This window comes from Dendropsophus ebraccatus, chromosome 7, assembly GCF_027789765.1.
Source record: "Dendropsophus ebraccatus isolate aDenEbr1 chromosome 7, aDenEbr1.pat, whole genome shotgun sequence".
Classification (NCBI taxonomy): Eukaryota; Metazoa; Chordata; class Amphibia; order Anura; family Hylidae; genus Dendropsophus; species Dendropsophus ebraccatus.
In genome coordinates this window covers 66,029,805-66,045,759 of record NC_091460.1, presented here as the reverse complement: position 1 = coordinate 66,045,759, position 15,955 = coordinate 66,029,805, and the positions used below count along the sequence as shown (strand labels likewise).

At 39.4% G+C, this 15,955-nt stretch overlaps 1 protein-coding gene across 7 annotated transcripts in view; it reads left to right on the top strand.

Annotated features, from left to right (window-relative positions):
* The window catches only part of MTUS1 (microtubule associated scaffold protein 1), a 161,187-nt gene that overhangs the window by 128,630 nt on the left and 16,602 nt on the right, over nt 1-15,955 (top strand). For 6 of the 7 annotated variants that reach the window (XM_069977677.1, XM_069977679.1, XM_069977678.1 and 3 more), the window contains one exon: nt 10,913-10,979. In XM_069977677.1, the coding sequence (XP_069833778.1) occupies nt 10,913-10,979 (67 nt within the window). Of the gene's footprint in view, nt 1-9,740; nt 9,979-10,912; nt 10,980-15,955 lie in introns of those variants that run through there. The other variant, XM_069977682.1, reaches the window with a different exon arrangement.

The window sequence follows — 15,955 nt, the reverse complement described above, 5'->3', positions numbered from 1 at the left end:
AGCTTTGTTTACCCTCAATTCTTATTAGCCCATAATCCGGTATGTCAGTACCAGGATAGAGCGATATGCAGGAGGATTTTTCCCAATTAATCCGAAGGCCTGCCACTTCCCCGAACTGCTCTACATGCTTCATAACTCTTGGGATAGAATTCCTCGGATCTCGGACCAGTACCAGCAAGGATCCCTACCAATCTTAGTGATAGTGATGTTATCAATATGTCATCACTTGGAGACTGGACTAACCCTTTAAAAGGAGTTGATCAGACTAAATGTTTACCTATAATTGCAGCTAATGAACGCCTTCCCCCCCCCTTAATTTTTAGGTCCATATTGCTGATGCCATTTACTATATTATATGTAACACCCCTTTGTGGCCACCTCTGTGGGCAGGGTGTGTGGTAATGTAGTTCTCATTTCACTATAGCACAGTGCCTCTCCTCAGCACCAATGTCTGCAGCTGTCTGTATATATGTGTGTGTGTGTGTATGTATATATGTATATATATATATATATATATATATATATATATATATATATATATATATATATAGTGTGTGTGTGTATAATTTTATTTATTTTTCTTTATTTTTGGTGCTGATTTTTGCTGTGGATGTGTTTTTTTTTGTTTTGTGTTACATTTTTTTTGTTTATGATGAACTGTCACATATTTTTGTAGTCTAGTGACGAAGATTACAGTAGATTGTGTGGCTTTCATAGAACTAATTTTAGCTATCTCGGGGTAGGACATGAGCAAATTGATTTATGGTGAAAACTGATGCAATGGACATAAGCCAACCCAGGGTCTTATTATAGCACATTGAGTAGTATGTGAACACTACTGTATCTTGAAAGCTGTCAGTACTGTAAGTCAGTATAAGACTGAGCTGTAATTTTAAAGGGCAACTGACTTTAGTGATGAGTTGTTTTAGAAATAAGCTTTTCGTGAAGGCCTTGAGGTGTGCGTGCCAGATGTTATATTTCCCATTATTATGTAAAAGTCCAGCAGTTCCCTCTCTCCTGCCCTGAAAAAATGGAAAGTGTCCACCAGCTGCTGCCTCTTCAAAGAGTTCTCAGCTCTATGATTGCATTGGTGGGATGCCATGTAGCATGGCTATACATGTTATGCCATTGTGCAGGATAAGCCCACAGATCTTTCACTAGGTCACCTACTGTACCTACCGCTGGTGTTTTATGTAGCTGACATAAGGCTCTGGGTGTGACTGCTACATCTATACCCCAGTTATACCCCTGTCCAGGGCATTTGTTATGCAAAAAGGCAATGCCAATGATATTGGACAAGTGTGATAGTCTTTCCATGATTACCAACATGTCAATTGCTAAGCACAGGACATCTGTAAGCGCCCATCTATCTCTAATCCACAAAGAATGTCCCAAAACTATCTGGGACTGTTGGCCAGCCTGCGTTTTGCATGTATTTAAATGGGGATATAGTAATAACTGCTCTATTCATGTTGTCTCTTTATGCTCCTTATACCCAACTGGGAAACCTGAGCCATACATTGTCCATAAGCCTTAATGTGAAAAATACTAACAACTTTATACTAAATGGTAGCCCACTGTGTAGGAAAGTGCAGTTTGTTGTGCTTTTATATACCAACTTTATTTTGGTCTCACAATGGGGGCCAAAGGATACATTTGAGGTGCTTTCACCATACACACAACAAACACAAAAAAAAGTTTGAACATGGCCTTAGCTTTCACTATCACCTGTGTCTGTTTATAATACCGAGGCTATAAATGACAGCAAAGTTGAGAACTTGTGGAAAATCTGAGCTAGCTGAGCACTTAATGTTCATTCCAGATCACTGTAGAGGTTAGTGATCTCTTTATCGTGGCAGTCACTGGTTTCTATTTTGCAATGCTCGAGCATCTGCTCATAGAGAACACTTTAAGCTGTGCTTGTATTGTGTACAAATATAGAGAAATGAACTTTAGAATAGAACATTATTTCTTGAAGCTATACATGCCAAATGATTCACTATTTGTTTAAAATGTTAATTTTATAACTGCAATAGCCTCCTAAGCATATATTCCTCCTGCTCCTGGCATTGGAGAAATCCGCTTGTGTGTACTACTGGGTGTGCTTCTTTCTCTTTTCTGGAACACTGAGGTTATTTAGCAGATGTTTAATCAGCACTAGTGGAACTGTGCAAATAAGTATACTAAACTAATATATACTGTGTAAGCCCTGGATTGGAGCTTGGTTAGAGTTTTGGTATAAAACAATTTATTTTAAGTTGTACAGGATTTTTTTTTTTTTTTTTTTGGATGGGGGGAGGGTCTGAATATAACTGGTTTTTATTCTTACAGACACGTACATTATGGTCAAGACGCTGGTGCTTGAGCTAAATAAATTGCCTTTTTACCAAACTCCTGTAGCATGCATACGTAGTATATAGCAAAACCTGTAAACATAGTGCTACATGGGTCTCACAATTGCAAATCGTGCGTAAGTCAAAGACATAGCCAAATCACAAGAAAGTTGCAAGTGGTTACAGTTCCGCATAACTTACATTAAAGTGAATGCTGACAGTCAAATGTGACCTTGAATTTTGTGTGACTGTCGTGTTGCCTTCATGTTATACACACCCAATATTTTAGCAAAAAACCTTTTCAGTAGTGAAATAGTTAATCTAACAAAATCCAAAATATATAACCTACATAATGATTAACAAAACCATATTGGACAAAAATGTCATTCTTTATAAATCCATTTAATTAGTAAAATCCATAAAATACACAGTATACTTCTCTAGGACATGCACAGATACATACAAATATAGCCAGGGGCACACACTTGGTTGCAGGCGCTTAGCATCAATGTTATTGCAAAGAGTATGTGTATAAAAATTACAAAATAAGTTTACCGGTAGTCATAAAGGTAAACTGGTCATATATTGGGGGGGGGGGGGCGGGGTCTTTTAATCACAATAGGGTTGCGATCTTTGTCGTGAAACTTGAAGTAGCCATGTAACCCTGGCCTTGGAATTTTGAAAAATAGTGAGGATCAATAAATTCATCATATCATGTAGCAAATGTAAACCTATAACCAGCATAGGAAAACCTGAATGCTCTCACTCTAAATCTTTAGTAGTTAATAAAGTCACCACATTGTATTGTAGTTCTGTATTTCGTCCTTCCTACTAGCTCTATTTCATAAACATTTTACATACAAATAAGAGATGGAAAATTATTTCATTAAACCTACATACAGCAAATGATGAAAAGGGGCAGGGATGGAAAACCTTTCCTAGAATGGCATATCATAGGGAGTTCCAAGTATTTAAAGTATGTGCAGAAGAATGTCTTAATCTGATGTAGTTCACATGAAACGCAAGACTAGACACAGGGTAATATAGCGGGAATAAGCTTTGCTGGGTGTGCACCTATACGCTAGCAGTCAGGCCATGGTTTGGGAGAAATCTGCCTTGCAACCTACTTATGTTATTTCAGATAATTGTATAATAATGTGAATAATTCCTTTATAACATTTATGGCAATCTGACATTGCCGATGACCGATAAATAAGCTGCTTCATGGGGCATCACAATAGGTTTTGTCTAGTGACACGCATTTTTATTTGCACGTTTGAATGATGTTAATTACAAGGGCAGAAATTATCAATAATGTTTATCGATCTCATTAATTTACAAAGAGCAGCTCTAGCTGGATGCGGCTGGGATACAGGCAGACTTATTACCTTGTACATGTTACACTCTATCTGCAGGGAAAGTTCCCCAAACATTGCTCAAAAATAAACTGCTTGTATGATAATTGATAAGACCTTATCGGGCTGGTGCCCTGTGTAAGCTCTGGTGTCATTCCATTGTTTTCTCAGTGTCTCTGGAGCTTAACGCAGTATTTATGTCATTGCAGTAGAGTGAGAAAAAAAATTCCTATGGTTTAGCGTATCTTAAGGGTTAGGTTATCTGCTTCATCCTGTCTAATGAGCTTTAGAATTTGGCCTTTGCCCCCTGTAGAGGGCCCATTACTTGTTGTTTTTTCATGGATTGCACAAATCTCTCACTTGTCCTTGCCACTAGTTGTCTAGCAGTAAAGGGATATAAAGGACAGCCATTCGCAGGGACATGAATTGTGGTTGTGCGTTTGACGTTTTTAACCAATATTTGGACAACAGATCTTTCAGCCACCAGCAATATCACAAGACGTTCCCTTAAAGACTGCCCGTTTTACTTCTAGCTCTATTTGCTGTGTATTGTGGGACCCACAGCTGATCGCCAGGACTGCTGGGTGTTGGAGCTCCACTAATCAGACATTGATGGCCTACCGATAGACTATCAGACAAAAACCCTTATGTAATGGGTAACTATCACTCTGAAAAAAAAAATCCTGCAGGTTGGCGATGCTCTTATGATTTGAGGGGGGTACGGAATTCCCGGAAGTGCCATTGTCTGCATTGTAATACACTTCTCCCACAACAGAGGATGCATCTGCAGGATTTTTTAAGCGTATCCTGATGCGGTCCTGAAATTATAGGTAGATTTTAATGCCTTGTTCACAGGTCCATAATTGGAAACTTCACTACCAACCCGTTCATTTTGATGGCCCCTTTTACATGTCTGTATTCGAGACTGGGCCATGATATGTGTCAACAAAAATGACAGGTCCTAGTGTGGATCTGCAATTGCGTCACGGATTGCTATCTTTCACTATGTAGAGGTCTGTGCATTGGAACAACAGCGGATGTGCAGCCATATTGCAAACCTTGCAACCATTCTTAAGCCTCATTCACCTGTGGTCTGCAGTTGCGTACCTGTCTATGAATGTGCATCCATAGTTGTCCGCAATGCACGGACCTATTCATTGAAAAATAGTGATCTGTGCCCTACCTACATGTAAATGGGGCCATTGAACAAATGGGTCTGTAGTGCTGTTTGGTGCAGTCAGAGTTACAGGCATGTGCATGAGGCTTTACAGGGTGAATGTACCCATTAATAATATTTCAAGTTAGTTATTTCTTTCCACCTGTAATTTCCATTGTCCCTGTACTGGAATTCAGTGCTGTGCTCTCATAGAGGCTTCTAGCTGTATAAAGTCAGCTTTGCACAATGCATCTGAAGCATGTATTATTGAAGCCCAACCTACAGCAACTTGTATGCATTAGATCTCTTGAAGGTACTTCAGGTGTAAATAGCTGCAAACCATTCGAGTTCAGACATCTTCACACATGTAGTGGTATGACATGCCGGTATATGTACTGGCGTCCTCATTGAAAGACCACGTCAGCCTTTGATTTAATAATATATATTAATTCAGTTCAGGAAAACCCTACAGCAAAGTCTAATATTGATAGTAATATTCATTAGGGCTACTTTACTTATTTCATAATTTATCCTGCGTACTATACAATACTGACACGCATACAGTCAGCTGATGAGGTCCTGTTCATTCAGAAAGTAAGGGGAAAAATCCATGTTCAACTATCTTTTTCTGCTGGGTTCTTTTATCATTTACTATATAGTCCTCTCTATGGTATGTTTTAAGGTGTCACCATTTCATTAGAACTCTGTTCTAGGACAAGACATATCCTACGATTCAGTTACTGTTACACTGGGACAGGCCTGTATCCACAGAGTTCTGTTACCCTGAAAGAGGCAATAAGGGTCCATTTGTTTGTTTTTTAGGTTGGTAGATGTTGATATACTGCAAAAAAAGGGGAAATAGATTGCAATGGAGTCTAGAACACCCAGCAAATACCTGCAATGGTTGACAGTTCCGTGAACTGGGCCTAATCTGTAGATAAACTGAGCATGATAATCAAGTAAAGAAGTAGATAAAATGACTTCTGGCTTCTCCTCTTATTAGGGTTTAAATAGTCTAGGGCAATGCTGCATTAAAATAAATGTTTATTATGAATCTCATGCCGAGTATAATTAATAATGTAGCACCCAAAGATGGATAAGCCATGTACTAGTCAGTATCTTGTCTAGGTACAGATATAACTGCATTAGGGTTTAAGAAGGGGGATGGATGCAGTTGAATGAAGAAATGAGGTTTGGCGGAATGTGACAGTCCTGTATTTTTAGGGCATGCCTAAAAGTGTGGATCTTAGGAAGTATTCTGAGTTTCCAGGTTAATGCATCCCAGAGAATTAGGGCAGCTCAAGGAAAGACTTGGAGACCAAAATGGGAGGTTCAGATTATGGAGAATGTAGATTGCTGACAAAACATAGAACACGGGTGGGGTGCTATTTGACGATCAGAGCGGATATATGATAATATAGCACTGTGGAGAGGTTTGCAGGTGAGAGCGAATAGCTTAAATAGTATTCTATAGAGAATGGAAACCAGTTCAGGCACTGGCACATCTGTGTAGCAGTTAGAGAAAAAGGAGCTGAGCCTGGCTACTGCGTTCAGGAAGGATTGGCAAGGTAACAATGACACAGCTATGGAGATAAGATTGAATAAGAGCAACAAAAAAGCTTGAATCTCTGCAGGACAGACCAACCCTTAAATGTGTTTAGGGTTGTCCTGACTCTTAAAGGCAGATATCTGGGAGGGGGAGAGAAGAATCAGACTCATGGATTTCACTTCACTTTACTTCTGATGGGAGATAAGCCATACATTCACTTCAAGCAGGCCATATACACTATATAGTTTTCTTTTCAACTGTTAGCGCTAGGTACCATAACATGTTTTTTCTTTTTTTTCTAATCTGCTTCTTTTTTCTGATTTTGTAAATTTTTAATAGTTAATTTTTACTAGTTTTTTTTTTTATTTTTTTATTTTTACAGCAAGCCCCCTGGACTTGGACACCATAGTCTGACTCTATTCACAACAATGGGAGCTTTTTCTATGCATGATCTGTGACCTGTCCAAAGGTTATTCTTCAGGGGGTAGGAGGCTGAACTGTGAGCTTCAGCCATTGTGAATATGGTTATCTATATATTGGTGTCACCTTTCACTGTAATCCTCAAAAGACACTGCTGGAAAGTGATCAGTACAGATCAGGAACTCTCAGCTTAGTTTTAGACTTGGTACTGAGGATGAAAACTTTATTCTGATTTCAGAAATATTTTTCAATAGAAATAGTAAAATGGAAAATAAGAAAAACACTTTATTTTTAATCTAACAAAAACAATAGGTAATTTTCTGATGTGTATATTCTGGAGGTGTTTTGAGGTGCAGAGAAGGGCATATCTAACATGGCGACAAGCTTGCTGCCTATCGGTAATGGTAATACCACACACTGATATGAAAATACTGTACCAGGTTTAGTCAGGTTAGTAGATGGTACAAACCTAATACGTTAAGCTTCCGCTATAGATGACATGTTTGAGGCAGCTGACAAATCATTATATTTAGTACAGAGGTTGTGTCACAGGAAGAGGCACTTAACTGGGTATAAGAAGTGTACAGATGGTGCTAGAAGCTAAGTCTGTTTGTACTGTTTTACCTGGAGTGTTCCTTGTACCAAAAAAGCTCCAGTCGTTGCCCAACCAAAAGGCTGAGTAGTGTGCAACACAGATCAGTGTCCTTTTAATGTATATCAAAGCTCATAGTAACAAAGAAATTGACACAGGTTTCAGGACATCAATGGACCTAATAATGGCCTGTGTATGATCTGGTTGTTCTTTGGTTACCATTTAGCAGCATTTACAACATCAAAGTGTGATGTGAGACAAAGCATTAGAATTGAGTCGCAAGTAGCTACTAGTTGGTTTTCTGTTGCCAGTCCAGTTATTTTAGATGTATATACAATATATATACTCCAGGTGGAATCTTTATATACTTTTCCATATGTTTTTTCATCGCACATAGTGAATATTAAAACATTCTAATTTTGCAGTCAGACTAGTCCAACATTACAGCCACCCACATTAACTGCTCTGCAGGGTAGATTTACGAATAGTGGATTGACTGCAAGTAACCCAATCTTCAGGTTGACCATTCAGTCTAGGAAAACCAAGTGATAGTCAACGCAATAGGCTGCAGTGACAGCTATATGGATGAAACTGATATCTATAGTAAGTAATGGCTGGATAGAACTTATTCCTGGTTTAATATAAAGCAGAAATAATCTTGGTTAGGGTGAAGCATTAATGCAGCACATGAAAGTCGTCTCCTCATAAATCATCCAGCTACTTCCCGGATAACCTTACATGAGCTTTACTGGTGTCATTATAATGATGAGTAGACTGGCTGATGCTTATAACCAATTCCCTAGAGACTAAGCATTAATACCCCACTGACTGATAGGATGGCCTGTAAATCTATAGGCACTGTACTATGAGTATTAGGTCACTGGTAAAGGAAGGGCTAGGAGCCTGCATGAATATAAGGAGATTTATTAATAAATAATGATATTCTATAAATGTAGGATATTGCAGTTTAAGATTCTCTATATAGTGTACTGTATACAATATAAATGTAGTGATGAAACGGTCTGCTACACAGATTGCAGTCTTACTGTACAACATTTGTCAGCTCTCCAGAAATTTGTAATGCAAATGAAGCCATAATTTATAATTATAAACCAATAGCTTATTGATTTCTATTGACTGTCCTGTTATAGTGCATGTACAGCAATTCCCTCATATTCTCCTATTACAAGGAGGGCAGTACAGGGATTGGGTAGCAGGACGTATGTGATTCCATATGTCTGTCCTCTGGTAATGATTGTCTCCCCTATATACAGGAGGATCAGCACTTTTGAGAACTGCAGATGTTCAGGTTGTTGCTTCATATAGACCTCTCTTCCAGCCTCCAGCTGTTACATGCTTTACTAACGACTTTTATTAATATTTACTAACTACTTTTATTAATATTGCATAGAAATGTCCTGTTTTTTTTATTCTCATGCATATTCCTATGGACTGCAGCTGTTCCTATCCTAACCGCCACTTGCAGTCTTTCAGGCTTGGTAGAGGCTGACTATGGTGCCTTTCATTGCCCCATGATCATCGTTTCGCATATTTCCAGTTCTAAGAACTTCCAGTCACATTTACATACTTGTGTTGGAAGAATATACACTGCTCATCTGATAAACAGCGGCATTAAATGTAATATCTGCAACTTTCACTTACAAGTTTTTTTCATCACTTTTCACCTTTTGAACTAAATCACAAACATCGGATTGCAAAATATATATATTGATATATATATATATATTGATATATCACGCCCCTTGATAAAGCGACCTGTACGCAAAAGGTGCGTCAGGGTTATTGGCGCCAGACACACGATGGGTAAGCATCTTGTATGTTCACTTTATATAATTGTGGGATTAGTTGGATAGTGTATTTAGTAATCCTGCGAGGCTGTGTGGATACACCGCATGGTTACATACATTGACTTTCTTTGATGTTTACATAATATAGTGGCATATTCCAACATTTTGTAAGATCGAGGTGTCTTGGCTGTCATTTTCTACTGGATTCCTTTTGCACTAAAAAAGATTTTTTATGTGATTTTTAATCATATCAAATAAAATTGTGATATTTAAACTTTAGCCTTGTTGTGGTGTAATTATATTGATATATATGTTAGAGTGCCTGAAACCGTAAAAAGAGGAATCCCCCTATGTGCTAAATGTAAGCTGGGTGGAGCTGTGAGTTCAGCCCTCTCCCTCGCCATCCAGGCTGATATTTGAGTAAGTGGCAATCGATCAGGCTAATGTCTGCCTCTCGGTTTTCATATTCGAAAGGGGTTGTGGCTTAAAGTAAGCACTGGCTGCCGGTGCCAGGAGAAGGGACTGCAGTATGTGCTGGGAGCTGGGAGGGATCACTACAAGAAGCACAGGAAACCTGCAAAGCATGAGTGTCAGGCAGACAGGCTGAGTCCTATGGAACTCCTATCAGCTGCTAGTTAAATGTGGCCAGACCAGTTTTGGCTGCAGTGTGTCCTCCAGGAGCGTACACCTTGGGAATACAGGAGCTGTAATATGGGCTGCTCAGGCAGCAAACTCTGCGTCTGCGCCCCATGTGCTGCACCCCGGGTAACTAACGTATTTTTCTTTTTCTATACATATCTATATGTATATACGTTTTGCTTTTTATCATGGAGTTCCTCCAGCTGCTGCAGCACAGGGAGCAGTGCCAGCATAGGACCCATAACAAGAGAAGACGCTTGCAGTTACTTGGTCTGCTTTTTCAGTACTGTTTACATCTAGGAGTGTCTCCAGCCGGATATTAAATATAAGCGGTGAGGCTGCTCATACTCCTTCGTCATCCTGGGATTGCTTTGTTCTTCATAACAGATGATTTTTTATTTTTATTTTTTAGTTTGCTTTCATGCATGCAGTATTTTCCGATTCCTATACATATGCTTTGTTTGACTTTAAATACATTTTGCCCTTCTATATGATGCAAAGTTCTCTATCTGTGCAGCTGTAATGGAATTATGCTCTCTGGGGATTGGCTTGTGTCCATTCAATTATACTAATACAAATTCCTCCTCACATAGGAGATGGTGCACTGAGCAGGGGAGGGGGTGCAGGCAAAGGACACTGTTTTCATTAAGCAAGGAAGATAAATCTTGCAGATCGCTGTGTTTTAGTGCAGAGACATTCACCACTTGTCATGAGATTAATATGCAATCCTTGGCATGGAGTCAGTGGCTGTAGTTTAACATATGTTCATTCTTATGGGTGGATTGATGGTGGTTATTCCTTTTTGTTATTTGAAAGCAAAAAAAAAACCAACAAAAAACTGAATCAACCAACTTTCTTAGATATAGCGTCCATAATCAATGGAGGACTGTATTGATCCCAAGTATCTAATGGCCATAAATACAGTTCACATGGTTGACCACCATTCTGCAGGTGTATCTGGTCATGAAGCAGTTAATAATAAGTCCATATGAAAGAACAATGTTTATACTGATCATTGAAAGATATGTATGCTAATTATAGCGCGGTTCTTGTCTTACAGCGAGAAGAGACGCTAAAGAAACGGAAAGAGCTTTCTCAAGAACTTCAGAACTTGCGGGGAGACTTGGGTAAGTCAGCAAACTTCTCGCTTCATATAAGACACCTTGGGTTGTGTCATATCTCCCAAATGTCCCTCTTTTGGAGGGACAGTCCCTACTTTTGAGCCAAGTCCCTCTGTCCCTCTTTGCCCCTTAAATGTCCCTCTTTTTGACCTAGGAATTAGATTGGCATTATGTAGCTCTAGAAAGTGTCTGGTTTCTTACTGTATAATAGACCCAAACTTGCCTATTATTCCATCATGTGGTGCACGATGGATCCTAAACATTGTTATATTTGGATGAATCATGTGACATTATGTCCCCTGTCACATGCAGATCATATAGCCCCTGTCACACATGTCACACAAGCTGTTCATGTGGCCCCTTACACACATCTGTAGATGTTACGGATCCATTTTTGAGACATGATCTGTGCCATGAAAAAATGATTGAGCCATTGTGCGTCCATGTCCCCTATAGGACAGTGGGTCCCTGCAAATGGGGGCAGTTAGTGAAACCCATTTGCCATCATGTCTGCACTTACAGACAGGGTCACTGATGTGTGACTGGGACCTAAGGATGCAGTCACACATACAGGACCTGCTGCAGATTTGCAGATATCAATCTAACTAAATACATCAATCTGCAGCAGATCCTGTATGTGTGGATACATCCTTGAATTAAAAGTATAGAAATGTCTGCAAACTTTTCCTATAGTGAACCACAAGTGTCCGTCCTTGGCTGTCCAAGAAGTTTGGAGGTATGGGTTGTGTGAACTGTCTTGAGTGTACTCCTCTGGTGCTTGATGCCTTTGTAGACTTGCACTGTGTGTCTATAGATGCCTATGAAGGTAATTTCTCATTGAGATACTCTTCTTTTTGGTCTCCAAAGAGTTAAATATTTTTGAAACCCTGTAAATGGCCTTTCCCCTAAGGCAGATTCCCATGGAAACTCTGCAGTTCTAAATTTCTCTGGAGCCTGTTAGCTGACCCCGGGTTCATCGGATTCCTGGCACTTATCTCAATGAGGCACACAGGGCTGCTTTCTGCTAACCCCTCGCACTGCAAAGCTGCTCTCACAGGTCTAGTCACAATGTATCGAGCCGCAATGGCTTTCTGATAGATCTGACATCTATGGAAAAATCATATTACATGTGTGTTATCTCAAACATCCACAGATTTTAAGAACAAAGGGGCTCTGCAAAACAATGAAACCCCTTTGGCACTGTTCAGAGATTTGTTACTGACACACGGGTCAGTTCACACCTGTATCACTACACCATTCACTCTGTCTTTACTAAAAATGGAGGGAGGCTGATGTCTGAAAGGATCAGTAAGAACCAAGAAGAACAAAAAAAGTCAGTTTTGTGATTGATAGCTTTCACGTGCGTGGAACATTCCTCTTTCCAGTGGGGAATGTGGTCATTGATATCAGTGGGGATACAGAATGAGATTGACCTTAGCCTCTTCTTATCTAATCAGGTTTTTTTTTCTTGAAACTTGAGCCTGATCAGTGTGAACAAAGCCCAAGTACACTGCCATTGGCGTGATTGATTGCTAAAAATGTTGTCATATTTTGGCATAGCTCACAAGTCTCTGAGCAATGCCAAAGGGCTTTGTGTGCATAGAATGCATTTCATTCTAGAAATTGCTGGTGTCATCTGACTGGATTCACCCATAAGCAAACTTGTATATACTCTCTTCATGCCAGTATATGTATCAGTGTCAAACCTGGCTCTCTATCGCCTATCTATTGCTTCTATCTATCTCTCTCTTTCTGTATTTATCTTTGATTCTATTCTTAGCACATGGCCCACTAACAGAATGACCTGGTTACACCAATTCACCCAGTTCTACTCCCCTTTATTTTTTTTTCTGCCCTTGTTTTTAATATGGATGGCTGAATGCCAACTTTTATTTCTCCACCATTAGCTCAATTGGTAAAGCTGGCCGAATGTTATATTGTGATAGCGGGGTAAGCCAGTTTAGACACCCTTAGCACTGCTTGTATTGTGAAACATGTTAAGGCTGGGTTCACACTACGTATATTTCAGTCAGTATTGTGGTCCTCATATTGCAACCAAAACCAGGAGTGGATTGAATACACAGAAAGGCTCTGTTCACACAATGTTGAAATTAAGTGGATGGACGTCATTTAATGGCAAATATTTGCTGTTATTTTAGAACAACGGCTGTTGTATTGAAATAATGGCAGTTATTTACTGTTATATGGCGGCCATCCACTCAATTTCAACATTGTATGAACAGATCCTTTCTGTGTTTTCAATCCACTCCTGGTTTTGGTTGTAATATGAGGACCACAATACTGACTGAAATATACATAGTGTGAACCCAGCCTAAAGGTGTTGTCTGACACAAAAAAACATACCTGCTTTATTCCAGAAACAGTGCCACTCTTCTCAATTTATGTGTGGTATTGCTGCTCAGTGCCATCAAAATAAATAAAGCCTAGTTGTAATACCTCACTCAACCTGAGGACAGGTGTGGAGCTGTGTTTGGAGTAAAGCAGCAATATTTTTCCTAGTGCCACCTTTTAGAGGTAGCTACCTTGTTAGTCATTGTCTGACCCATAGATAGACTTTAGCCAATCCAGAATCCCTACACTATTTTGGTGGTCTCCCCATGGGGTAACCATATCCCCTCAGACCTATATAAACAGGAAACATGTTCTACCTCCATCTGAGAGTATTAACCGTGTCAGTTGTCAAAGGTTTGACATAGACACAAGCAATAGAGGATTAACCAGATGCTCTGTATAGCCTTTCCCTGACACTCTGTATTTGTCCCAGGTCTTAATTTGCAGTGTATTGCTATCAATTCAGGCTGAAGACCCTGAGAACTTCAGAAACTCTTGCATTTCCGATAGTTGTCAATGAGTGCGAGTTCTTGACTTTATGGTATACAGACTTATTACACTTAAATGGATGTGGTGGTAAATAATTTCGATCCAAGTATTATTGGCCAACAAAAAATTGATATATTTGTGATTCAAAAAATCCCTTTGTCAGACAAATTCTCTACACTTAAAGGGGTTATCCCAAGACTTATACTGTATCTTGTGGAAATGTGATAAGTTAAGTATCACATTGGTGGGGGTCCAACTGCTTGAACCCCCCATGATCAGAAGAACAGGGGTACCTTGTCTCCTTAGTGAATGGTGCAGCATGTATGTACGGCTGCTGTACCTGTTACATGCTATGGAACACGGGAATTCACTTGGGAACCAAAGGACTCAGTTTTCATTATTAATAAGGGACCCATAGGTCAGACCACAACCAATCTGATAGGTGTAAAACTTGTTTTATGCTACCTTGGTGGAGAAAGGGGGGGGGGGGACTTTTTGTAAGGTCCTGAGGGGTTAATTAGGAAACTAAAATGGAAATTCTTATCTATTTACTTAGTATCACAGATGTATTGAGTGCCCTTTGAAGAAAGCAAGCTGCTTAACACCTCTTATCATGCCGCTGTTATTTCTGTCTGGAGCCACCAGCCTTGTAATGACCTTGTATCTTGTTTGTATCCCTTTTGTACCCTTTTAAAACTCTTGTCAGATGAGGCACTACTTGTTTCGAGGATCTTCTCAACATTTTGGAAAATCTTTGAACAGTAGCAAAGTGCTTGATAGCTTCATTCTCACACTGGGCTGTAATACTGCTCCGCCATCAGGACTTACATTTCTGACTGTTGTGCTGTGCAGTGGTTAATACCGCGATAAGTAGAAGATAAATGAACATGTGTTTTCCATGCTCCTCTATCCCGGTTGTGTTATAAGGAGGTATAAACCCATTACAAATACTTTCCATCCGTAATCTGCACCATGAAAGTGTCTGGGATCCTTCCCTGTGTCAGGTCTATTGTAAAGGTTGACTAAAATGTGAGGGAAAGCTATTCTTCTGTAATACATGGCTCAGGGTTATGTGATCTGGAACCAGTGCTGGGGATTGGTAAAAGTGGAAACTTTGTAGAATATGTGAGGAGAAAGAATAGAAAATATTTCTGGTGTAATAAACTCTTAAAGGGATTCCAGTAGTATCACTTGAAGGGAAGACAATTTCTCTGTGCCACCTTATGGTACTCTGTATACTGGAGTGCATGCTGCTAGTGCACAACCTAACAAGACTCTGTGGATTGATACGCCACTATTCCAACACACAAGGATTACTATTAGCATACAATGATTTTGGCAGGACAGTTTTTCTATAGATTTTTCTTTCATATTGTAAATCTCCCTGTGTAGCCAGCTATAATATTCAGTCTCCTCACAGGTGAGCGCTTGCTTACAAATTTAATTGTTTTTTGTAGACAATGTAATTATGGTGTACATTGGATTGGATCAGCGTTATCTCGAATAATAGATTACCAAATGGCTTTGTGTATCCATGTATTAAAATGAAGCGAATGTTTACCTGGATGGCAAGATACAAGTGATTAGCCTGGATGGCTGGTGTGTAGCCCATGGCCATACATATTACTTACTGAGCTTTGTCTTCCTGGCCCCTGGTGAGAGGATAAAGACATTATTTTGTCTGGTTCTAATGTAAGCTTGTCATTTCTGTAGGGGTGTGAACCCCATTTGGTTTGTTGATTTTGGTTGTTCTCTTTTCTTTTCCATTTTTGTCCCCCTGAGATGTAACTAGATTTTGGAGATGGATTTTTCATGTATTTTAGTCTGTGGATGTGCAATAGACAGAGTCCTGTGCAGTTAAACCACTGCAGACAAGTAGAATGCACTCCAAATAATAGGCCCCAATAGAGCAATGATATGAGGCCAGCCATTATAACTGTGCTTGTGTGGTTCATGGGTCAAGAAGTAAACAATAATTAACCCCAGAATGCTCATCCATGGGGCTTGCCGCATTTCTTTTGTGTGTCGATCTATTTTTGTGACTGATATAAAAATAAAAAAAACTAGTTTGACATTAGGATAGTTAATGGACACAGAGTATTTTATCCATGACTGAGAAAAATGAATAAGAATGGATTGTT